Source organism: Dromaius novaehollandiae, chromosome 2, assembly GCF_036370855.1.
Source record: "Dromaius novaehollandiae isolate bDroNov1 chromosome 2, bDroNov1.hap1, whole genome shotgun sequence".
Classification (NCBI taxonomy): Eukaryota; Metazoa; Chordata; class Aves; order Casuariiformes; family Dromaiidae; genus Dromaius; species Dromaius novaehollandiae.
Genome location: NC_088099.1, coordinates 35,759,233 through 35,785,679, shown reverse-complemented (window position 1 = coordinate 35,785,679; position 26,447 = coordinate 35,759,233). Strand labels below are relative to the sequence as shown.

The following is a 26,447-nucleotide window of genomic DNA, read 5'->3' as shown; positions in this document are numbered from 1 at the left end:
CTGCATAGTTGCAAAAAGATCTTTTATTTTTTTGGGGGGGGGAATTTTTTTTGTTTATTTGGGTTATTTTTAGCTTTTTAATGGTTCAGTTCTCTCAATGCTCCTTTTACATAGGGAGATTCTCTGGAAGCTTTTCTGTTTCTGAATATTTTGAAACAGATTTTATTGTTAGTTGTTAATCCTTTCACAAATTGCCCTTACTCACCTGATATATTGTAGTTACTTTTCTCATTTGGCCACAACTTTGAGTTTTGAAGGTTGCCTTCTTAATTTGAAAAGCATCCTTGATCCTGCTGTTTAATCCTGCTGGTTTTCTTTTGGTCTTTCTCAAGTATTCTTTAAACAACATTTTACGTTTGCTCAGAGGAATGATGCATCTCATTTTGTGTCAGAAACAAGAAGTCTAACAGAGAGTCAACATGTTGTCAGTCAGAGTGTCTGCAGTCATTTCTTGCGCAAATTCTTTCAGGTGACAAAAGCCTTTTATACACGAATATGCTTTTATATATGTGATATTCAGCCTCCTGCAGCTCTCATCATCTCCCATGTTTTTCTTCCATTCTTTGATCCCCTTTGCTGCTCTACTATAAATTGGATTCTTGTATGTCAGCCGATTGGCTTTCAAAGCCTTTTGAGTAGGTCATTTCTATCTTCTTGTTTAGACTCCTAAATTCGCCAAATGTAAGGAATAACTTTTTAGTGTGTCTGTGGATTTTCTGTAGTTTGTCAGAGACTAGAACTACTTAATATATACTTTCAATCAATATTACTGACTTCTCTGCAGATTACTGGCTGTTTACATTTTGTTCATTTTATATGCAGCTCTGGAAAGAAGTGATTATTTGTCATGTGAAGAACCCATGGAAGAGAAGTAATATCTTTGGAAGTTCTGTTGTGCATGTTAGAATTAGAATTCCTTAATGTGATAGGGTGTTAAAAGGTGTTAGAGCGATGTTACTCATCTAAGGTTTCAGCATTTCCAAAAATGATAGTAACTGATCTTGTATGACTTCAGTAGAAGAAATATTTTTGCCTTAAGCACCCTAGTGACTTTGAAACACTGAGCATGCGTTCCATGAAAGTATAGTCCCACAAGCTTGTGCCATCCTATACTTTCATGTCATGTGAAAAAATTAATTTGTCCTATTTATTTTAAGCTGTTAAACATAAGTAATCATAAAAAATCATGAGTGACAAAATGTTATTTCACATATCTTGTTTCTAGATATAAAGATTTATCTGAAGTGCTAAACTCAAAACCGTATTGTGCTACCATAGGGAGATATTCTAGTAGACTTAAGTGAATCCTCTCCCATTCTTTTGGTGATAGCGTGGCATGGTTTTTATAGCTACAGCAGTATCTCAAGCAGTTTAGCTCCCTTGGTTAGAGGCAAGGCAAAAATGAATCATCTGTTTTACCTCATTTTTAGAATTGTTGCTCTTTAGAAAAGATTGCTTTCTACTAGCTCATGTAGATTCCATTTAGGTTATATGTGTCTGGTCTTCCTGAGTCTTACAACCTTATTTTACATAAATTGCAGCTGGATGAAAGACTCCTTTGTTTAAGAATTTAGTGATACCCATGCTAAATAATGAAGAGAGATTTTGGTCTTATTTAGGTAAGAAACCTACAGCATAGTGACATAAGTGAAAGTGTGGATTATGTAATAGATCCTGCTGCTTAGGGCAGCTTCAACTCTGCAGGGTCAAGCTACATTTTAAGATGAATGAGCTGAATTAAATTGCCTTTTTATAGCATTGATTTTTAAAGATTTTCTTCCTAATTGATCTCATGATCCTGGTAGATGCTAGTCTGTTTAATTTGGAGAAAAAGATTATACATTTTCCTAACTAGTTTCTTGATAAGGAAAAAGCAAAGTTACGCTATTATTTGTGGTTTTTTTCCTGTGGCTGAAAAGAGTGAAGAAGCTGCTAAAATAAGAATAAGTCCTCATAAGCTGCCAGTAAGCAGCAAATTTATATTGTCATTGACAGGCTCATAAGAAAAATCTGTTAAGTGGACAAAACAGGCTTGTTATATGAATTGAACCTTATCTAATTTAAGTTTAGTGTAAGACTTTGGTCCTTCTCAAAGTTCAGAACTAATTTTGAAATAAATGCACAATCATTTCTCACTTAGGTTCATGGCCTGTTGAATAAGCAAGGATATGATTCTTGATATGGTTCTTTTCAGAATTCAGTTTCTTCACTATTCTGAGAGAACATTAAACTGTTTGCTAAGCTCCTGTCCTCGTTTTAGTTCTTTAAATTTAAACCGAAACAAGAAGTTTCTCTGTTTTCTTCAGTTCGGCATATTAATTTCAGCTCAACACGTTCTGGTCTTAATTAAGCAGTTCCTGAAAGCAGTTTAGATACAATAACTAATAAAAATGTATAGAAACGTAATATTGCTTTGATTCTCATTGTACTTTTCATTCTTTAACGTAATTAAGAAAAAATCTTAATTACTTCAAAGTAATTGCAGTGCCATATATTTTGCTGCTTTTAAGCCAGCTGAACATACAGCAAGCGTAACAAAATGTAGGTGCTAAAGGGAATTTAAGTCCATTCCTTGATCTGCTGCAAGACCTGAAATGCTTCTGTATCTTCTGTAGAACAAAGAATTCAAATGTCAAGGTAACCTTATGCCATCCCTGGCCTTCTTTATACCCAACTTGCATCATTCTTGTACTTCTCTTTTGAATCTCACGTTGCATTCTTTTGCTTTATAATTCAAGTACTGTTGGAGCTAATCACTGGTTAAATGAGAAGTGAAGCTTAGGAATTATTTTAGTGTTCAGCCATGGGAGCTCAAAAGGACGTGTGATATTCCCAGTATTCACTAAATGATCAGGGGGCAAGTAGCGAGTGAACAAAGTTTGCTGGTGACAAAGAATTATTGAGTGTAGTCAGTCTAAATTTGACTATGGAAAGTTACAGACGGATTTTGTGAGACCGAGAATTGAAACAGCATGTGAAGTGTAATGTCAATAAGGATAAATTAACGTGTGAGGGGAAAAAAAAGCCTTGACAATACTTATAAGAAATAGACTCTGTTACTGTAATTTAGGAAGTGAAGTTACTGCACTAACAGTGTCAAGTTACTGCTAATATCATCCACAAATATAAATTCCAGCACTATATGCTGATAACTCAGATCTATGACTCTATTTTAAATTTACCACAGTTATGTAAGTCAAACTTGTGGATATATGGTGTTAAGACAAAGATGGCAAAAAAAAAGGCCCCTATAATCTGCTCCATATTCCCTGTGAACATCTTCCCTTTTGTCACAGAAGCTCTTTTATGAACATCTTCGACGAAACCCTTACAGTTCCTCTAATCAGGATCCACCACTTCACTTTCTGCACAATTTTAGAGCTATAACCTTTCCTAGTCTTTTGCATAGCCAGAACTCTTGTTCAGGTCCTGATCTTCTCAGATCTTAACTCTAGCATTCTTTTCTCTGAGTTTGACAGTTACAGTTTTTCCTCATGTACATCATTTTCCTGGCTGTCACTTTGATGATATCACTCCCTGTATGGATATCTCCATTCTCTCCTCGTTGTATATCAAGACCGAGCACTTTTACTATTCTTGCTTTTGCTCATTTGGTAGCAAGTTTCCACTGCCTGATAGATTGTCAGCCACCATCATGCTTTCAATCATGTTGTCCCACATGTTCCTTCTAAATATCTACAAAGATACTTCTTTTGAATTGTTTTTTAAAACTCTCCCACAAGAAATGTCATCTTAGCTAGATTGACACATGTCCTCCTACTACCTTCACCAAAGTAACTTTTTTTGCTTCCTTGTGGAAGAGTGGGAGTACCCCACTCTATCCATCTGTTCTGTTTTTTCTTATGTGTAGATTAAAAGTTGTTGGAGCAGGGATTGTCTAGTTTATTCTGTCTGTACAGTGACAAAAACATCAGTGTCTTAGTTTATTAAATGATGCAAGTAGTAAGAGACAAAAATGAGTAAATCTACTTGCATGGCTACTGCAAAGCATTCTGTAAGCTGTGTCAGATACAGCTTCAAGAAAGGGATCAGTCAGACATTCTGGATGCTGTCAAAGATGAACACGGTGCACACTATGCACTACGTCTGAGCTACATGCAAAAAAAACTTACGATAATGGCTGTACCAAGCACTGGAAACATTTTTTGTAGCTGAAAAGTAAAGTAATAAAAGGAATTTTGCTCAAATAGCTGTATCTCTCAGTTCTGCAGTGTTATTGCTGATGCCTTTCAGCAAAACTAAGCAAAGCTTTTGCTTTTATTACTTGTTTCCGTTACTTACAGCCTAAATTGGTTTAAGACTTAGAGTCCACTAAAACATGCAGGAAAAATAATATTACATGTTATGTGTTTTGTACAAGTTGGATAATCCGTTAATAGAGGAAAAGAAATTGATACAATTGAATCATGATGAGCCATTTTGATTAGATATGTAGGCATGCAATTGACTTTTGTTTAGACCGTGAAAAGGAATGGCTAGATCAGTTCCAACATTTTTGTAGTTAAGCCTGACCTAAGAGAAAACTCGCAGTGTTCATTGTCTGGGTACTGTGGAGTTAACACAGGTCCAGCAGAACTTATTATCCATGTCTTCTGAAGTACTGGCTTTCATCAATGAGTCTTGACCCTTGGTTAGAAGCCACTGCATTAAACTGTCACTTTGTGTGTGAGAGTAGTGAAGAAATGCTGCTTTACACATTACCATTGCACTTCATAACTGAGCAATATCAGATGTGTTTAACTGCATCAGTAGGCCACACTGACCTTCAAGTTAAATCTTAGAATCAGATCCTTTAGTATATTTTCCATGAGGTTTGCTGTTGAAAGTAAACAAGGTGCAATACTTACCGACATCACAAAAACTCCGACATCACCTATCACTGAAATAGCAATTTGAGGCCTCTCTGAGTCTGTCTCAATGCTTCTAAAATACTTACTTTACCCTACTTTCTCCTTATTCCCACTTTTTCTATACCAGCTATCACATTCTTTCTCCATACTTGTCCATACAAGCACAGCATCCCACTGAAGGTCTGTTAGCCCAATAACCTATCTCTGATCGTGAAGGAAAGGTGTAAATAAAGAGCAAACTCATGACAATCCATTTCTTTGTATGTCCTCCAACTTACTTTCTGTATTCCATCCTTTATTTTTACCTGCTTTTTGGTCCCCTTTTAAACTCTATACTCTGTTTTTTCTACCTTTTTTCTTCCCGTTTGTCTTTCTGCCCCAAGCAGTTCTTCTTCTGCTTCTGAATTTTTCAGTCGTTTTTCTTTTTTCTTACATCCTGTTTCTTCTGTTAAGCATCTCCAAGTACAGCTCCACAGCAGCTCATGCTATGCTGTGGTTGCATACACTCCCCAGCTCTGCATTTCTGTCCCTCTCTTGTGCCTTGAATATTCATGAAGCCACCTTCTACCTTGGGAAAGAAAAAGCGAACAGCTGGACTTAGGTAGCATTTGAATAGGTCTCTCTTTTTTATGCTCAAGTCTCTCTCTGTTGTTATTCTCTCCAGTCATGTAGTATTTGTTTATTTATTGCTTCTCATACCTCACTGTAATACCTTAGATGTATGGTCTTGGTTTTTCTGTGAATCTGGTGTACTTTCTTCGATGGTCTTGATGATCTCACTTTCTGCGCCCAGCTTCCTCTTCCTGCCTTTCAGTTTCTGATCCAAAATGCTATGGTCTGATTAACAAATCAATTAATTTGAGCTGCCGCCATTCAAAAATACATTAATGAGAATAGATTGAAACTCACCTGTCATTTCTCTGAGGACGATATGTGTACTGTCATTCTTTGATAAATATATCGTAGGTAAATATATCTCACCATTATCTTCACAATTCAGATAGTCATCCATTGAACTTCCAGCACGTGCTAGCAGATGTGACTATGAAGATGCAATAGCATAGGCTGTAGCATATGATCATAGCTAAAATATGTTCTTTGAGACTAGAGACTGCATTCTTGTTGTTAACACATCTAAAGCCCATGCTGCCCTTCTTCACATGCTAGCATTCTTCTGTGGTAGCTACATTAAACTTCATTTATAAGTTTATTTTGCCATATAGATGTATCTTTTACTGCTGAACTTGCAAGATTCTAGAGGGCAAACACCACTAATGCAGACTTCTGTATCGTTCTCCTGAGTTTACCCCTTCACATAAGGCTGGTTTTTTTGCTGTTCAGAATATAGTATATTCTTTAGCGTATTCTGTATCAGAATATTGTTGTAGGAGACTAAAATAAGACTCTTACTTTTAAATAGTCTTTGTCTAGTATAGAAATATTTACAAAATGAATCTGTGATATTATTTTGTAGTTCATATTTTTTAGCAGTTATCTTCTACTTGCTAAAATGATTTAAGAGGCAAGATGAATTATATCCCTTGAGATATACAGAAGTACATGAAAAAATGAGATACCACAGTGCAAAAATACATCAGACACTTTATGTACTGGAATCTGTTCAAGGGCTGCCTTGTTATCCTAACTACAATCCAATCCAAAATAATAGGAAAGGATGAGGTTTCCTTTTATTTCCCTGTCAGGCTATCTGTATTACATGTGACAACACAACAAGTACAAGAGCTGCTGATTAGGACCAGCAGTTCAAACATATCCATAGTTGAGGGTAAGAAAAAGCAGAATTAGCAGAAGTGTTATAATCAGCATGATCAGAAGGCAAATTTTGTAATATATTTTCTTAGTTGAAGTGCTGTACTTCAGAAAGATGGACAAGCTTTCAGATATACATTCCCTTTTTCACATCTTAAAGAATAACAACAAATTAAAGCTAAATACAGGTTGGGGAAATGGCTCTGGGTTTACCTTAGTTGTATTAACGAGACAATTTGAAAGCAAAAGGTAGCCAGCTTTTATAGAACAGCAAGTGATATTAAGGAAAGGAAAAGTAACATTCCTGTCGGACAGAAAGAGATCATAATTACTATTGCCAGTGAAACAATGTGGGCTTAGCAGGAACTGAAGAGTGGGAGAAATTATAATGTGCCATAAATCAACGTCTTTACTAAGTGTGTGTTTTCTAGCATTCAATAAAATGAGGAAATTTTTTCTTAGATTTATTAGTCTCCCTTGAGGGTCAGAGTTGATAAGTAAAAGATGGAAACAGTAGTCCGTGGAAAAAATATTCTCCCTCCTCTTAACTCTGAGTTTTGGTTCTTTATTAACAACGATTTCATTCTGGTACATGGTGGCAGTTTAACTTCACCTGCAGTTAGAAATGTCTGTCTTTCTCCCTGGAGGAGTGTCCTTGTGGATGAAAGTTTTCACAGATGAATTGAGTTGTCTTTTCCTAGAAAATATGTTAGTATATGAAGGCCTGATTTCTATATATTTTGTAGGATTACTTTTTGTGGTGGTACACAAAGGTGTTTGTCTGTGGTTTTTGTTTGTTTTGTAATTTGATACACGTTGCGTTGGCTTTGGTATCTAAAAAGCTAATGTTTTTGTAGGAGTGCCCTTGAAAGTGTTTGAGGAAGGTGAAGCAGGTTACTGAACTTCTTTGGAAGTAACTGAGTTTAATTAGATTGAGTCTGGATGTTCAGATATCCTCTTTGTAACTTGCTAACAGCATACGTTTGGTTCTGCAGCTACTTTGAATCCCTTCTGGCAGTGGCTTATAAAATAATTGTCAGGTTGTTGGACCATGTTATGTCCTCGTGGTGCCTATGCATTAAAGAAAGTGTCTGATGTTGAAAACTGAATTACCATGGTTGAATATGGAACTGGATGAGTCTTGAGTCAAAAGACAATATTAATCTCCTCCTTGCGGAGGATGGCTTTAGCCAGGCTGTGATGCCATTAGCATTTGGAAAGTTGGGGTAAGAAGGCTGTCTCAGGCAGAGGATTTGTCTTTCCTGTTTCTAAAACATAAGGGTACAGTAGGCACCAAAATGTATTTTTAGTAGTATATGGTTATTGGTGTTTGCAGAACAGTTCCACGTCCTAAGGAGATACTGAACATTGCCAAACAGGTAGAAATAATTAAAAAATACTGACCTACTAATTTAGTTAATGCATTATTTAGTCAAGCATTAATCCAAGTATTTCAAAAGCAAATAATTCAGACTTGGAAATTCTTGAAGCTGAAATGCAGCACACCCAGAATGTGCAAAGAAATTCTGATTTGCTAGATACAACCTAAATGTTTTGGGGGACTTCACTGGGAAGTAGGTACTTGCAAGTACTTGAGGTTCTGAGCCTTGTTCTTCTTGTGACTCAGTTTTTGCAGGCGATAGTGATAATTAGATAATACAGAGGTGGACTAAAAATTTATTAAAGTTTATTTTAAATCTTTGTATGGAAGATTTGTATTTTGACACACAAGCTTTGTGTACAAGCAAAATATGTGAGGATTTACAGATATATTGATTTCTGTTGCTTCTCCAGTAAGATCATATTTGATCTATTGTAGATGTGATCTGGTAACCGGACTCTTTTTCAGATTACTTTTCTGACAAATCTTGTCTAACAAAGAAATTATTTTTGAGGCTGTAGTACCTGAGTGTTTAAAGAATGAAAGAAAAATATTATATGAAAGAAAAATATTAAGAAACATAATTAGTTCTATAAAAAATAATTAAAGTCCTGGCTTTCAAAGACGTGAGCAAGTGTAACAGTTGTATGTGCAGATGAAATATTTATGTGTGGAAATGGGTACTTCAAGTTAAGTTATTTCTTAGAATTCTTACCTTTCCTATATTACTGTTTAAGCTATACAGCGTAGAAGTCCATGCATAAAATGCTTTCTTGGATTTCTTTTCTTGTAAAGAACAAATCTGTTTATGCAAATTTTTCACAGAAATTTTTTAAGCATCAGAGATGAGTGTACGTAATAATGGAGTTGCAGTATATGGTAAGCTCATCAAGAGCTGTTTGGTATTTTGTTTGCATTTAAAAAATATTTAATGTTTATTTAATTTTTTATTACACATTTATTACTCTTTAAAAATATTTCTTTTGTTTTTAAATCAAAGTGATATACAAAGAGTGAAATAAAATGCTTTTAGCCTGGCTGAAGTAAGTGCTTACATACAGTATTATCCGTGTGTATTTTATATAGATATGGAAGAATATTTTTTGCTATCCGTTTTATATTAGGCCTACTCAGTATTTACATTTATTGCCAAAGTTACACCATGATGATTTCAGTGGCAAAGTTCTTTGTTAAGAGAAATAACGTATACCAAAAGAAGCCCACCTGCTTTATAATCATGTCCCAACCATATTGTAAATCATGTTCTTGGCGAAAAAGCCTTCATCAAAGAAGACAAACTAGTATGTAACATATAAACTTGGCTTTAGAAATATAATACAGCAAGTGTTGTACTGACTGTTTTGCAAGGATTCCTTGAAAAAACAATATCTCAATTCTCAGTTAAAGAAATTGATTTTTTTTTCTATAAACTAAGCTTATGTGTTAGGGCTTTGATAGTAACTCTCACAAAAACAAATAAATTCCAGAGTTCCAAACAGTCTAAAGTGCTCCCCGATGCACACATGTACTCAAGTTCTCTTCCTCAAGTTTGAATCTCATTTCGCATCATGATTTTAGTAAAAATGGGATTATCATTAGAGTTTTCCAACAAAGATTCATGTGTTGTATTGTAAAAAAGCAAAAAATAAATATCGCTCAGTGACTTAAGGTGGCTTAATAATTAAGGACAGTGAACTTCATAAGAGGTTATTTCATTTTCGAAAAAATTAAGAAAATACTTTTCCCAAGCTGGATACGGCTGAAGTTGAGTGACCTTTAATAGTATCTAAAATGTTGTTTATGCAACTTATCCCCAAGTAGAACTTTTTTCCCCTGAAGATAGGATGTTGCCACTACAAAACCAATGTATCCAATACACAGGACAGCAATAAAATGCATTTCCTTGCTCCAGCAAAAAAATAACATGCATATTATAAGCTCATGGGCATATGAAAGTTATGAAAGCTTTTGTATCTTCCAAACGTATTTGTGATAGTTAAAATATTGATGCTGAGTTCAGGACCATAAAATAAACCTAAAATTCTAATCTGGCAGTTATTCTGACAAGTGATGGCTCAAAATTCTTATCAGCTAGTCAAGATTGTTGTAGTGCCTTGTATAGTTTCTCATTTAAGAAAGAGATTCTGTTTCTAAAATATATCGTAACAATAAGACACTCCGGTATGTAAACTGTCATACCAGTTCTTGTTTAGTTTAGTTGGCAGAGCTCAGCTTTCTGTCTGGCCCATCAGAATATGCTGGGCGTAAACTATGTAAGTTTGTGGTCTGCCATGTAATATTATTTGTAAGATGCATCAGCTTTTGCAGTTGGTCGAGGATTTGGATGGCTACCGAAACACGGAGCTGGAAGGTCCTGAAGTCTACTCCCAGGTACCATTTTTGTAAATTGATCACATCAAGCTCTATTTTAAAATGAATATGGGTAGATTGACTGGAGTAATTTTCTTCTCTTCAAGACTGCTTACAGAACCACCTCTACAATGGTGTAAATTGTACGTAAATTCCTATTTTATTGATGGATATGCATACTAACATTGCCCCATAGCTGAAATGACGCTTTGACTTCCCAAAATCTTACCTGGCTGACATCTTTACAGAGAACAATTGCTCCTCTTTTGGTTTTGTTTTTGCTAGATTAACTAAGCAAATCTTTATTAGTCTTCTCAGGCGAAATAAGCTTCTATTGCTTTCATCATCTTTATAGCACTTCTCTTTTCCTTATGGTGTTTGAATTTATTGAAAACGGTTGAAGAGTTGTATATAAAATTTCAGACAGGCATCTTGAATGATAAGGTATTTCGAGGAGGTATAAAGAAGCATTAGATCTATCTAATACATTCTAGGGCTTCAGGGTTTTATGAGAGAGAGACAGAGAGAGAAAGACAGAGACAGAGACAGGCTTGGACTTCATGAAATTCAAACTAAACTAATCTGCATTCACTGGGGAACCAGAAAGTGATTCTGCATTAAGTAGGGAAAATAATTATTTGGAAGTACTGAAGGATTGGTTATGAAAATGCTTTTAAATGCTGTGGAGAAAGATGCACTGTGAAATCTTTATGAATGGGAAAAGTGGTTGGAAGCATTTTGTTCAATTTTAGAGCTTGCTCTTGAATCATGCTATTGCTGTTCTGTTATGTTTTGTCATATTGATTAGAATATGTTTACACAACATATTCTAATAGTTGGGGTGAATGATTCGCTGAAAAGCTACTCTTTAGTATGAAAGACTTGGACCATATCATGGAAGATGGAAGTGATTTTGTTTTGCAAACACTTAGGAAATTGAATGGCTTTTATCAACTAGCCCGCCCTTACACTGAGGTAGGGGGTTACCAGACCAGCTATATTATTGCAGCTTATGCAGACTGTGCCCTGATATTTCCGCAAGCAGAAACTAAGAAGTGAACCAAGTAACCACATTTCAAACCCCATGATGCTATCACAAGATAGTAGAGTTACCACAGTTAAACAAGTTAGCACTTGTCAGGCAAACTGCAGCAATGACCATACATGTATTTCAAACAAATACAAAGTAAAACCTGGTTGTTTAAGGTGGAGTAGGTCAATGCATTTTAATTCAGAAGTGGGACTGAGCTCCCTCAATTAACTGAGCTCAAATGACAGGTTTTAAGTCACTAATCAGTAGCAACCTGTTTGCTTGGAACAGTGCTAACACATCTCAAGATTATATCATCTCTTTAGTGGTTGTGTTGAAGTGAAAATTCTTTCCAGCATTAAGACAAATGGGATGGTTTAAATTCCAGTCTTTCTGCTGCATTAATTAATTAAATTAGTTCTGGTAGTATAGTTGGTAACTGTGTAAATCAAACCAGGATGCAAAACTTTACTAGATGATGTAGTTGTTATTCATGAGCTATTCAGAAGCACTGGTATCTCACCTATTTCTAGAAGTAAGTAAAGCTGATGATTTTTATGCAGTTATGTCCTATAAGGACTTTTACTCAGTAAGTCTGCATCACAGAGTCACAGAATGGTTGAGGTGGAGAGGGACCTCTGGAGATCACCTAGTCCAACACCCCTGCTCAAGCAGGGTCACCTAGAGCACATTGCCCAGAACCCTATCCAAATGGGTTTTGAGTATCTCCAAGGAAGGAGACTCCACAACCTCTCTGGGCAACCTGTTCCAGTGCTCAGTTACCCTCACACTAAAGAGGTTTTTCCTCATGTTCAGATGGAACTTCCTGTGTTTCAGTTTGTGCCTGTTGACTTCCGTCCTATCGCTGGGCACCACTCAGAAGAGTCTGGCCCCATACTCTTTACACGCTCCCTTCAGATATTTAAATACATTGATAAGATCCGCCCCTCAGCCTTCTCTTCTCCAGGCTGAAGAGTCCCAGCTCTCTCAGCCTTTCCTCATATGAGAGATGCTCCAGTCCCTTAATCATCTTCGTGGTCCTTTGCTGGACTCGCTCCAGTAGCTCTGTGTCTCTCTTGTATTGGGGAGCCCAGAACTGGACACGGTACTCCAGATGTGGCCTCGCCAGGGCTGAGTACAGGGGAGGGATCACCTCCCTCGACCTGCTGGCAACACTCTTCCTAATTCAACCCAGGATACCATTGGCCTTCTTGGCCACAAGGGCACATTGCTGGCTCATGGTCAGCCTGCAGTCCACCAGGACCCCCAGGTTCTTCTCTGCAGAGCTGCTTTCTAGCAGGTCAGCCCCCAGCCTGTACTGGTGCATGGGATCAGCAAATCTATTACAGATAGATGACTTTTCCCAGGGTGAGATAAGCTCTCTCTCCACCCAACTGTAATTTTCCCTAGTGCCAAACTTTTGCTGCAGATCTCATTTAACCAGGTCTCTCTCCACAGAGATACTCTACAGAGCCTTTCTCAGCCCTTTGCAATGCTTTTACTCTACAAATTTACCTGATAAGTCAACTACCTGTGTCCCTTCCTGACATAGTTTCAGATCTTACAACTATCTAATGTAGAGTTTGTACACGTTATTATGAGTATCTTTGCTGACAATTGCTAAAATTGTATTTTTGGAGATGGAAGCAGAGATGTTCTGGTGGAAGATTCATGCCTGTTACATTAGTCCTTCTTTTGGTCTCCTAAATCCAGAGATTCCATCTTTAGACAGATCACTTCCATAACCTTCTGAGAGATGTAGTTCTCCATTTAATGTTAGATTAACACTATAGCAATGTTAAATTGTTTTTAGATAATGATGACAGTAGTTTTGGTTTAGGGATGTTAAGCTATTCTGCAGAGTTAATAAAATTGCTCTCTAATTTTGTAGATATCCTATGGTGCTACATATTGCAGCCTAAGATGCCATAAAGAGCTAGTCTGTGATGGACCTTTTTGAAGAAGGGTAGGAATGGGGGGTGATTTCTGGCTGACACTGAATGGTCTTTGCACAAACTAACTTCATTTGCAGTATTTATTTGCTGCACACGTTGTAGCCAAATGAGCCAACTCTACTGAACAGAGCAGTTTGGAGTGCGCTTTGGAATGATACAGAGGACGTTCAGGAGGGACCGTGGTGCCCTGATTCCTCCTACATCTTCCTTTGAGGAAATTTTATTCAACTCTATACTGTTAGCATTCGTGTCTATGTGTTTGGTATTGACCCTCAATAAATAGATAACACTGAAAGTATTGATTCAAGAAATGCATCTCTTCTTTTGAGACTGTGAAAGAAACATGCTGTCTTCTCATATATATGAGACTCATCAAAGGAGGGAGTAACACAGATCATCTTACTCTTCCATAGAATAATTAATTTATTTTTTATATTATATTACTCTTCCGAATGCCTTAAATGCAGATCTCTGTCTATTACTGAGCATATTTTGACATTTCTTAGAGAAAATGGCAACGGAGAATTTCCCTGGTCTGAGGGAACTCTCCAGAATCTCTGCTATGTGCTAGATCACTTGGGTTGCTTCTGTGTTTTACAGAACAGAAATGTAAACATAGCAAGAATAGAAAGAAGCATCAGGATCACAACAGAAGGCATTCAGTGTACCAAAAAGAGCTGTTCTGGCTAGCAGAATATGGTGTCACCATGGTTTTCCTGTTTAAATATCTAGTTACATCGTATACATAAGAATAATCTGAAATTTGCAAAGCAGTGAATTTCATATCGATCATGCTCAGCATTCATTTTAAAATCATTATTGATCATTAGTACCTATGAGTTAGGATTTGAAGGGGAATATTTATAAACATGGAAATGAGATTAGTAGATCATTAGTGCTGTTCTTTAAATGTATTGCATGAGCTGTTGTCTACCTCCATTCCCATTTGTTTTTGAATGTATTAGTGCAGAGAAGATGGTTACAAGTGCCTCTGCCGCTCACCTGTGTATTTTCTCTGCACGTTGCAAATTTATTTGTTTTGCTGAGAAACTGAATACAGAACTCTAAAATTTGTCAGTATAGCTTGAGAACTGCTGGTGCAGATAAGAAAATTTGTATTTTGTGGTGTCTCTAGAAATGCAAGGTCACGAATATTGATCTATGCATCTTTCTGTGAGGGTTTATTTTACATGATCTGAATGGAAAATAGATACTTGGAAACAATGATGGATGAATGAACTTTAATTTTTCACCTGCTTAGAGGTCTGGTTTTGGGAAATATAATACTAGTGGTTTAGCTGGGTCTGGTTAGTTTAGAGACTCAGTCAGACAAATGGAGAAGTGTTTTGAAATAAAAATGATACAGTAGTTTAATTCAGCAGAAATATTTGCATTTATATTTGTTGCAGTCAAATTAAAAACGTAAGAAAAGCTAAAAAGAACAATCTTGTCTTTAAAATGAATTTATGAATCACTTTTTAGTTTTATATATTTGTTTATTTATATGCATATAATTACATATGTGCATATACATGAGATTACAAAGAAAAATAGATACTATAATGTCCTTAAAAGCCTACTCTAATTTAGGATTGACAATCAACACAAGTTTGTATGTTTATTCCATGATAATTAATTCTGTGTAAATTTTGAAGCACATATACTCACTAGACAGATAGAAGATCTGAAGGAACATAATTACAATTGCAATTTGGAACAAAGCTATAACTTGGTTTTAATTTCATAGGTGTAAGTCACACCCCACTTGCCAAATTTTGCCCTCCGGATACCCATTTATATTTTTATTGATGGAGATCCTTGGAGCACAGTTTAATGTATAATTCCATAGGAGAACTGCTGTAATCCGTTTTGGGTGTTGTATGTATCCATGGAAGGATATGTTACTTCCCTGGTATGAAAGAAACAGTATGTTTCATATTTATGATACTTGCAATATCAGCAAGGAAAGCAAATTGTTCTTGAAGTTAGATCTGTGCAGTTCACTGGGATACATCTGCTGCTCTGGTCACACTACTCCTTGTTTAGGTCAGAATAATCTGGATTTTGCAGCAGGTTTTTTGGTTTAGAGATTGTTGGCCACAGGCTACATGGACACAGTAGCTTACTTGGGCATAGTAGAGTGTGCTTGGTGGTTTGCTTTGTGCTCCTCCTTCACAAAGTTTCTCCATTTCTACTCAGGGGTAAGGTGAGAAGGCTGTTTTCTGGGCTGATCCCAGCATGCAAGCTGTTAGTTGGACAACTGTGGTGTAAATTTAGTGTGTATAAGAGCAAGGCACAAAATAAATTTGTCAAGATACATTTCATGAAATTACTGCCTTCTATTCTGTAGCAACTCACAAAAACCCTTTACATACAGTGGAACAAATTCAATTTTTCATATAGTCAGTATTTTCAGTATTTTTGTATAGTAAAAATTTCCTTGCTACATCTTTGTACAGCAATGACCTAACAGGTACTTCAGTGTAGACTTCAGTGTAGAGATACCTATGTGTATTGGCATGTTGTATAACTTTAAGTTACTAGATCAGATACATTTGTGCTTGAAGAATAAAATATCTGAAGCTTTTTCACTGCCCTTTGATATACTCTCTTACTATTACAGATTTCTTATCCTTGCCTTAGTAGTTTCAAGTCACTAACTCTGTGATCACAAAAATGCATTAAAATAAAGAGATACTATATTCCTCTTTTACTCTTCACAGCAATGGAGTTTCATGAAAACCTGCACAATATAGGAGCAAGAGAAGGCTTAAAAGAAAGAAAACTGCAAAAATCAGTAGAAAGTTTTACGTGGAATATTACAATTTTAAAGGTAATGTTTCTTCCTTTGGATAGCTATTGTATTTTTCCATTTGTAACTGACATTCTAATGTTGTTACTGGTCACTTTTATGTGTCATAGTTCAACTAGATTTCTTTACTTTTAAGATCATCATGAGTTTAGTTTGTATACCTTGAAAACGTAGCAGACTGTCAATGTGAATTTTTCGTCTTTTGTATCATCAGGAGGGTTGTTTCACTTAGTTTTTGTCTCTGACGTTTTCTTCTTATAACCTTTTGACCTTAACAGCATCCACTGTAATCTTGAATATATGGCTAAAACAATGAGTATTGATTTCTGTGAGGTTACTAGGGCTTAGAGGAAGCTATGCCACTGTTTAAACCCTGTTTTGTGATTTGAAAGGGAGTAAGACTATTAAGGTTTATGCAGAAATAGAAGAACAAAAAGGAGGCTGTTGCTGTTGCAGTCAGTGATGAATGGTAATTAATGGTACGTATAAGATGTGTTAATACTCCAGACTGGAAGACTAGAGTATATTTGAGTGGAGATTCTCTCTGCATTTTGTCAAGCACACTTGCTTACTTTTTGACGCGATGTGAAGCGATATAGTATAGAAAAGCTTTCAGCTATAGACCCTCAGCAAACTAGAGCGCAGAGCAATTTTCAGATCTGTCATTTATGGTCTTTCATCTCAGCAGAGTACATCAACTTTTTTAAAGTTAGCAAAACTGTCTCCCTTAATTTATTCCCTTGACACCATCCTTCTAGCCCAAATTTTTCAAGTTTTGTGTTTGCATCTACTAATGAGTTCTCTCCCACTCAATCAAATATTTTATTGCTATATTAAACTTTAAAATCTGTTTTAATTATAAAGATAATTTCTATTCTCTCTCACATTTTTAAAATTTTTATTTCTCTTAAGTATTGAAAATAAAGTTGCCTGTCACCTCTCCTTACAGTGGCCCACTATAGAAAAGCATTAATATACAGGTGTTCCTCCCACTTTTCATGTAACGTTAAGCTCTTCATTGTGCTATTTGGTGTTCCAGTTCTCCTTGTATTAGACTGCGCAAGTCCAATGCAGAGGAGAATCAAAAAGAGGTTAAATTTGTTTCAGTGTGTACGGGTAATAAATTCTAAAAATTATTTTGCAAGTTCTGCTTAAAGATATAAGGACCAGACTATCGCTTTTCCTCTACTAGAGCAGAATTTCCTGAAGACAACATGCAGGATGAGTCAAGCACAATTCCTATACTACTTAGGAGGTCAAAGGGAGCAGAGTCAGTTCAGTGGGTTTGAGCAAATATCAAGGAAATAAATTATTATCCCTTCTTTACTTTTCTGTCAAAGGTATCAGATATCAATTTGGATAGTCAAATCTATTTTAATGCTGCCTCAAACAGCACTAAGTTAGCTTTCATCTCTTCTTTCCATTCAGAGCATATGGGTTGGTGGAGGGGAGGGTTTGCAGTTGATGAGCAACTGAAATGTGGAATCATGATTTCTGCATAAACTGTGAATCAGAGAACCCCCATGGTAGATCTGATTCCTTGGCGCACTGAAGAGCTTTTGCACATAGCCTTACAAATAGTATGATTAGGAGTTAGAAGGCCTTCTTTTTGAATAGATTATTGGGAAAATCTATTCAACATTGGCTTTGTGTTTGGGGGTTTTTTTCTTTGTTTTTTATAACTTCCAGATTTACTTTCCACGCTTCTGCAGGAAGGTAAAATTTGTTCCTTACTTCATATCTTACCAAAAAACACCAGATACCTTGTCAGCCTGTTGTCCAAACTTTAACGGGAGGTGTTACTACAGCATGCCCACATATGTTGTTACATCTTAAAAGTTCTTTACAAATATTAAATTTGACCTAGGCATTGTTATTTGCCTTTAGATGTACAGAAAGTGAGAGGCCATGTGATTTGCTTGAAGTAGCACACATTGAACATTTTCATTCCAGGCTCTTAATTATAGGCTTTAACTGGTTTCAGAAACTTCAAACTTCAGTGCTGAGTATCCCTAGTGCACTTGCTGTAGTACTTTGTCATTAAAAAGGGTGATCTGTGAAAGAAGCTTCAGAAATAAATCCAACTGTAAATGGAAAAAATTGAAAATAACAAACAGGTGAGGGAAGTCCCTAAAGGCTTGATTAGAAAATCTGTGCCAGGTTATTATTTTTTCTCATACATACAGATTACTGAATGTGAAAACAAAATTAAACTTGCTCAGAATAAGTTGAGGCAGGTTTTCTTCTATTTAGAGAAAATTTTGAATCCAGAAAAAAGGAATTAGCAAGGAATAGCTAAATTCATACATTTTACATGGAAATTCTGGTGGTATTGTTCACTAGATGTATGAAACAGTTCTGTTCTGCCATCAGGTTATTGAGTATTGTAGATCCTAGTAGCTAGAAATGTAAAATTACTAATGTGTCATTCAGCTAATTGTCCTGGAAGTCTACAATATTGGTGACCGTTCAGGACTCATCAAATGTTAATCCAACTCATCTTGAAAACTATATTAAATTACTGTATTTAAGGGGTTTTTTTGATCCTAATTTAAAGATATCTTAAGTATACCTGCAAAAGTGTATTTTGTTTGTTATCTTTAGTAGCCCTTAGAATGGATACAAATGATTTATAGCAAGACAGACTTTATTATTCTGATGTTTTTATTTTGTTTTAATATTTTTTAACTTTGGAATCTTAAATCTTATCTTCCATGATTTTGTATAAATACTATATAGGAATGTTAGCCAGTTTTCCCTTCTCAGCAGGGAAATACCAGAGTTTTTTTCACATAACTTGTCTTGACTGACATAATTAAGTAGAAAGAGTTTATCAGTTTCTAAGACACTACTATTCCTGTTTGGAGGAAAAGACCTGCAGTCATAGTTTCCATCTATTATTATCTTCCTTTGCATTTGCATTTTTCCAGTTCTCTAAAAACTGTATGAGGAATGGAAAGTAAAAGCCATGTTCTTTTAGAGTAAAAATTGAGCAGGACATAAAAAGCTATGAGGTCATCTTAAGAATTTCTTTTTTTCTGTTGTGTTCCCTGCCTGTTTCAAATTAACTTCCCTCTTGAATAGCACAATAGTAAAACTCTGTCTGTTCTGTGGCCCCAAATTTTGCTATTCAACAAGCAAGACAACTGAGCAACAAACATGCTGAAGGGCCATGCTTGGATGAGTTTAACTTTTTACTCGTTTTGTAATTAGGAGTAATATTTTACGTGGTCTCTTGGCTATGATTTAGGGACTCTGAACATTACCAAATAATTCTGCATGAGCACCAGCCTCAGCTCCCTCACAGAGGAGTCGAAGAATGCTCATGTGGTGTGGCTGATGTGTTTTCCAAACCAATTAAGTTGCATTTCACCCTCAAGGTACACATTGATCTTTTTTTTTTTTTTTTTTTTTTTAATTGGGACATTTGGGCTACAGTTGATGCAATGGGAAGTTTGATAAAATAACAAAATTGACAGTTTAATTCTAGAGGAACTGTTGTTAGAACACCTAGTATTTATTAAAATATATATGTATGTGTGTTTTATGTGCGTGTGCATGTGTATTAATATTCTGAAGGATTTTATCCTTCCTAATCTGTAGCCATATGGTCAAATTTATCATTAATATGTATGAATTCAGCTGAAATCACTCTGTTCAACCTGTGTATGTGTGTACGCATGTATTCCCATGCTTATTCACTCCATGTACACACAAATATATATTTGTTTAACTTCAGAACATCACTTACAGTAAATCTAGTATGTTCTGGTGATTTTTTTTGCCTATTTGGAAGACTTAGAGATAATACCTTGTTAGAATATTCCTCCTTTTCACATAGGCAGTTTGCAAGATCATTTGCTAGTAATTTAATTTTTTAAAATTTTTACTCAGACTGATAGTACTCATATTTTCTAAATAATCACGTTTCTTAGCGGAAAGAGTGCATAGTTGAAAAAATGAAGATCACTCTAAATACTGTTGAAGCAAACTCCTACAAACAACTCCTGTAACAATTTATAGACTGGTCACAGACCTTCCTTGCACAGCAAGAGTTTGAAAAAACAGTGCACAGCTCAGAATTTGAGGTGCCCATAAAAAAGAATTTTGCCAGTGGGAAGAGGAAAAGCCTTTAAATTTGGTGCTGCTGTAACAAAAAGCTGTTCTAAACATGTAGAGAAAGTTCGATAGAAGTACTTTGAGTGGTCTGCTAAATGGGGATTTGTGTATGTAGGAAGATGAGACTCCTAATTCAAGCATTTGTTAGGGGCATAATTTCAGCTGTGACTTGTTAGACATGAAGACGTATCAGGTTAGACAACATCAATCACTTTCTACATTCTAGACATCCCAAATGGTGCAGTTCATTGCATCTGTTATCTGTAGTGACAGTGGTCATGCATCTGCATTATTGTTATAAATGTATTTATAATTGGAACATTCAAGACACTTACAGGGATGCAGCTTCTTAAATATATTTTTTGAAAAATCATGTAAATGTTATGGACCAAATCTACAAGTGGATTCAGGCCGCACTGCATTACGTGCCTTCATAAAACATCTGGTAGCTTCTGCTTAGTCCTGTAAGTACTTAAAAGATCTCCCATATCCCAGTTTAATTTAAATATATAAATCTACTAGTGTCCTGATGTTGCCCCATTGTATCTAACAGCCCATTGTTTAGAGAAGTGTTTCAAGAAAGGGATGATAGAGGATTCTTACTTTTCCTGATATGAGCCTTGGGCTCCCAGAAACTGAGCAAAGGCCCAGTCATTAGTGACGGAGTTTCTTGGGAGTTTTGGGGGGGCTTGCTCACGCAGTTATTTCAAAAGTCAACTGTACAGTTTTACTTCAACATTCACACTCTCCCTGGAGAACCTGTAATGAAAAATGAAGAGTGAGTACATACCAGAAAAAAAAGTAGTTATGGTGAGACATTCTAATTTATTGCTCTGTCAGATTGGCTCTGATATGGTATCTCATTTCATAGACATGAGAACTGATAGGAACCATTTTGGTTTTGTTTTTAATTACCTTTCAGGTAATATAAAAATGCTGCCTCTTAGCTTAAAGCTTCAAAGGAAAATGTGACTTCTCCATGTTTATTTAAAAGAAAAACCTCAAAAAACAGAGTAATTGAAGCAGGTAATATGAGAACAGAAATGTATGAAGGATATTGAATTGGACTTCCACATTAATCCACATCCTTTTGGGGTTTTACTTTTAAAAAGCTTATGAATGAATATCAGTTTCATTCTTTGATGTTCTTTATGGTCTTTGCCACATCTGCCTACAAAATGTTGTGGTACGTTTGGTTAATTTTGTAAAGGATATAAACATCGATATGTGAAATAGGTATTAATGTTATATAGTACTCAGCTCTGTAACCTTTTCCATTAGTGAATTTTAAGTACTGTGAAATAAAAGTAACAGAGATTGCAGTCTGCTGCCGTGAGGACAGTGCGCTCGGTGCTATTCAGTTGTGGTACGCAAGGCCTGTATTGTTCCCTTTCCCACATGTTCTTTGTCACAAACTGCCTGTTAACCACAAGGGATGGGAGGGAATTCTAGTTCTGTGGCATGTTTTCCAGAGGGCAATAGATTTGAAGAATTACATTCATTTACATTTTGACTTACCTGAGGAGGTGAAAGGCTGACAAAACCAGCCTTACCATATAGCCAGTAATATTATATGGGTTTGGTTTTGCAGCTGCTCCAAATTCCAGGATTGAATTGTCTCTATGGGCAACCTAACTTTTGGGCTAGCTGAGAGCTGCTATGTTCCTTGGAATGTAATTTTTCTTGTACTCCTTTATGATGAATCTGCTTGACTAGGGTTTGAGCCATTGACAGGTTAATTGTATTGGCTTCACAATACAGACTTTCAGAGCAAGTAATTGCCATTTGGGGCTGGAAAGAAGGTGAAAGGCCTCTGAGAAGCCCATAGAGTTGAGAGATTCCTGTGTTCCAGTTTGTAGTCAACTCACTTTACTATTAACTTTATTTTTGAATCAAACACCTACTGCTAAAATCATGATCCCACAAAGCTACTAAATGCATAAAATGGGAAGAATTGAAACTAAATCTTGAGAGCCCTTGGACAAGGGACATCTGATCTATAACTAGAAAGAAGGTCTTTGAGTTCTTATGATTGAGGGTTTGGGGCAATCTTTTTCACATCTGGATCACTTTTTGATAATGTCCGCCTTTGAAATGCTTGGTATTACCATTTAACAGTGTTCACTGTGTCTACAACTTGCGTTTTTAACATGCATACTGAACTTTGCTTTTCCCTATATTCCTTGCCCCTCCTTTTTCACATCCCCTTCTTGTCCAGAGTCCCTCCTTCCCTTCCTTCAGTCTGGCTTTCAGACTACCCTCATTGGCATCCAAGTGTCAGTGATAAGACACAGGCTTTCAAGCTCTCAAATATAATGCCCAACTTGGAGAAGCCATACTGGGAAAATCCAGCTTTTTCTTCTACTTTATGTTTATTACTGTGTGGGAATGGAATATGCATTGTCTGTCTGTGCTGGAGCTGTCAAGGGATGAAGGATGATTGGGAATGAAATCCTGAGTGATTGTAGTAACCACTTGATTTTTGTTTATTAAAAGTTCACAATTTTGATCCACAACTGTGTCTTCCTTAAGTCATTTGATTGCAAGTGCCTACCTGAAGTGGGAGTGAAGGGAAGGATGGAAGGATGTTAAAAAAATTGTGACAGCATTTTCCTGTCTTTGTGCTGAGAACTGAATGAACCATATGGTTGAGGTTAAATAATAATATTAAACAGTAATAATAATAAAGTCTGACAGTGGCAAAAATCTTGCATAGGAAATTTCAGCTTGAGTGGTTGAAGTTTGCAAGCATATAAGCAACTGAAAGATTTTTTTCTTTTTAATGGGATGTTTTAGGCAACCTTATTAATAGACTGTCGCTACCAGCACTGCCTGTAACAAACAACTTGATTAAAGTTCCAAAACTGTATTCTACTAATCCATGTAAAATGGAACTTGAGTTAAAAACAGATGCACTCCAGATATGACTCATTTAGTCTGCTGGAGCATTTTAAATTAGCTTTTAGTTGTTTGTTAATTTGAAAAAAAATTGTGATTTAGAAAAAAAAAGGAGCTCTGGTTTTCTTTAGAAGACAAAAAATATTATTGAAGCTTGTGCTACAATTGGTCAAATTCCAGGTTTTTTCCCCCCCATAGTCAGAAATAACACTTCAGCTGTTGCAGTTTTAGATAGGGGTTGGCAGTTTGATTTCTTTGGGAAAAAAAACCAGTTTGTTTTCAATTTGTGTGTCTCAAACAAGTAATTCTGCTCATTTCATAACATAGTATTTATATTCTGAGTTGCTAAAGAAGTGAGACTAAAGTATCACAATGTGAGTGCACATATGTTTTTGTCTGATTGCCATTCCACCTCTCCTCTTTTACTTTTGAAATCATAAGGTAAAGTTGGACTTCCACTTCATTTGGCAGAGGAAGAGAGTTATAAGAGTTGTTATGTCTCTACAAGAGACATCATCTCTTCAAGGGAAATGTCTGAATTTTAGGAACTAAAATTTACCAGTGAAAGATGTGAATACCCCAATTACAGGAAAAGATGCAGTCAGTGTTCATACCTTATTGGATTCCATAAGACCAGAGAGTCTCAAGGACTCAAAGCCCAGTACCTGGGCTTTCTTGACTCTCCCCCTCCCCATCTGTTGGAAATGACAGTGTTTAAGATCTGCTATTTTTGAAGCATCTTCTGCTTTTCTGTAAGCCACAAGGCAGTTTTTCTTTGGGAGTGCAGACCCAGTACAATCACTTTTGCCTTTGCAGCCTTTCTGCAAGTGTTTGTGAACTTTTCTGTGTTAGTCCGTAAGACATGCATGCTCACCACATGTTACAGGCTTGTTCATTCCCTGGGCCATTGCGTACGGGAAGGTAGGCAGTTAATGGCTGCAATAAAGGTAGTCCTTAGACTGCTAATGAAAGTTGTTGCTGTTAGAGGGCTTTAATCAATAGGAAGAGATGGAATAGCTAATAATGCAATACAGAGCCAAATCACCTACTCTGGGGCAGTATGGCTTTACTTAATTACTATGAAGAGTAAGACTGTAAGTGAAGAGGGATATTTCAGAACTGCAGACAATCCTGTGAAGTCTTCGTCGTCACTACCCTTTGCGCATGTTGCTTCCCAGCCTTTCTTTTCATATTTCAAGTTTTGACAGTCATTGATTCTTTGCCATGCTTCTACTGAATGAATCAAATTGCTAGGGAAAAAACCTTAAAGAACAAAAAAACCCCTCAAAACAGAGTTTAACTGCTCCCTTAAGTGTAAAAATTAGCCTTCACAGATTTCTCCATGCATAAACATGTATAGTCACCATGGGTTAAAATTACAGCACAGATTACTTTGTTAAAAGTTACTAGGTAGAAGTGATCCCTCTTTCTTTGTTTATCCAAACAGTTGGCTCCAGGGCAAGCAAGGACTTTGGTTCCTATTAACCATTAGTAATCCAGTTTTGATTTTTTTGAGCAGGTCACCTGTACCAGTAGTCTGAAACAAGCAAAAGGAAGAAAACGAGAAAAAAGTGAATCCCATTATGTTCTAACTGCATTTTTTTCCTTACAGGGACAAGCTGATCTTCTCAAATATGCTAAAAATGAAGCATTGGAGAACCTGAAACAAATCCATTATGCCACTCTTTCATGTGGACTCAATAAGCCAGGCACTGAAAATGCAGAAATCTCAAAGCCCCGTCGAAGCCTTGAGGTCATACCTGAAAAAGCAGGTGATGAAAATGGAGAATGAGAGAATGCTGTTCTCATTATTATGGAGTTTATAACTCTGTGACCAATTGTAGCTGCACAGGACATTTGCTTTGCACTTACTGTTGGAAAATATTTGGAATTTTTAAAGCACAACTGGAGAAGCTAATTACAATCTGTTGAAACTGTGAATGTATGTAGCAATTCTGCTTGTGAAGGCAATGATATTGTGTAACATGGAAATTAGATTATTGGCCAAAACATAGTATATATGTAAAAGATACTGTGATTCAGTAATAGCTTGCTGAAAAGTTCATTGTAATGCCACAGGGAAATGAACATCTTGTTAATGATCTGTATCTAGAGGGAAATCAGTTTGCAGAATTTGACAAAATACCTTGATTTTCAAAGTAATTAGACGTGCAGTTCCTTTGTTTCTACGCACAATTCAGGAATTGTGCTAATGAGGTGTATTATTTACACCTAACTTTTGAAAATCAGGTCCAAGAAGTAGAGTCCACGTGTTTAACCCCGTATATAATTCAGCCGCTCAGATATTTTGGTTTGAAGTGGTATTGATTTTGTTGTTGAGCCATGAATTAAAATGAGAATGTAATTAGACAGTGATCACTGACTTCAGTGCACTGTAGGAGAGCCATTGTGTAAAAGGAAAATGTGCAATCAGTCTGATAGCCTATGTCAGAAGAAGATACATACCTATTTTGCCCAAGATCTTCTGCAAATGTTTGTAGATAATGTGACCAAACTGCAAGCAAAATGTTGTAAATAGTTTTTCATTTTGTGAAGTGAAGTGCTCACATTAAAAAAGTTTTATGAGATTGCTCCCAGACAAGTAAAGCTTTTAACTAAATTTTAACTTTTTTATTTTTCAAGTATTTTCTTCTTTACAGAATAGGTGATCTTTCAATAAGCAGGTTTGTCAAAAAAAATTGCTGTTCTGGTTCTGTTTGTTTTCGTTTTCTGACAACATTAGATAATGGTATTGTAGCTAATATGCTCACTGTAAAAATGACTATACCAACCTAGAGTGTTCTCTTCCTGTTTCTGATCTAACAATAAAATGGACTATATCATTACACAAGCTAATAAATTTGAAGAAAAACAAACAATCATACAGAGATCAAAATGCAGTTTTTGTTCAGCTGTGGGAAAAAGGCGGAGATGCTGATGTCTGTTGAAAAGCATTGTTTTAATTAGAATTCAAGACATGCATTCTACAATTATTTTTTTCTTTTACTGATTGAAGACCTTTTTTCTGCATTCAGATTGTGTATATAAAGTCCTGTAAAAGTCAACAGAGCTCTACCCAAGAACATCAGTATACTTAAATATCTTCTAGTCATTATAAAATTAAAGAAAAAAAGATGAAAACAATTTGCATGCTAAATGTCACATCTTGAACCTGCATTTTTAAATGTCAAACTGAATGGGTTCTAACTGCTTCTAAGCAGTTTAGAAGGTGCTAAGCGCT

The 26,447-nt window shown here is 36.0% G+C and overlaps 1 protein-coding gene across 5 annotated transcripts in view; it reads left to right on the top strand.

Annotated features, from left to right (window-relative positions):
• The window catches only part of PLCL2 (phospholipase C like 2), a 118,591-nt gene extending 92,506 nt beyond the window's left edge, over nt 1-26,085 (top strand). For 4 of the 5 annotated variants that reach the window (XM_026103790.2, XM_064506229.1, XM_064506227.1 and 1 more), the window contains 2 exons: nt 16,101-16,210; nt 24,819-26,085. In XM_026103790.2, the coding sequence (XP_025959575.1) occupies nt 16,101-16,210; nt 24,819-24,998 (290 nt within the window). In that variant the 3' untranslated portion in view covers nt 24,999-26,085. The remainder of the gene's footprint in view (nt 1-16,100; nt 16,211-24,818) is intronic. The other variant, XM_064506230.1, reaches the window with a different exon arrangement.
• The last annotated feature ends 362 nt before the right edge of the window (nt 26,086-26,447 follow it).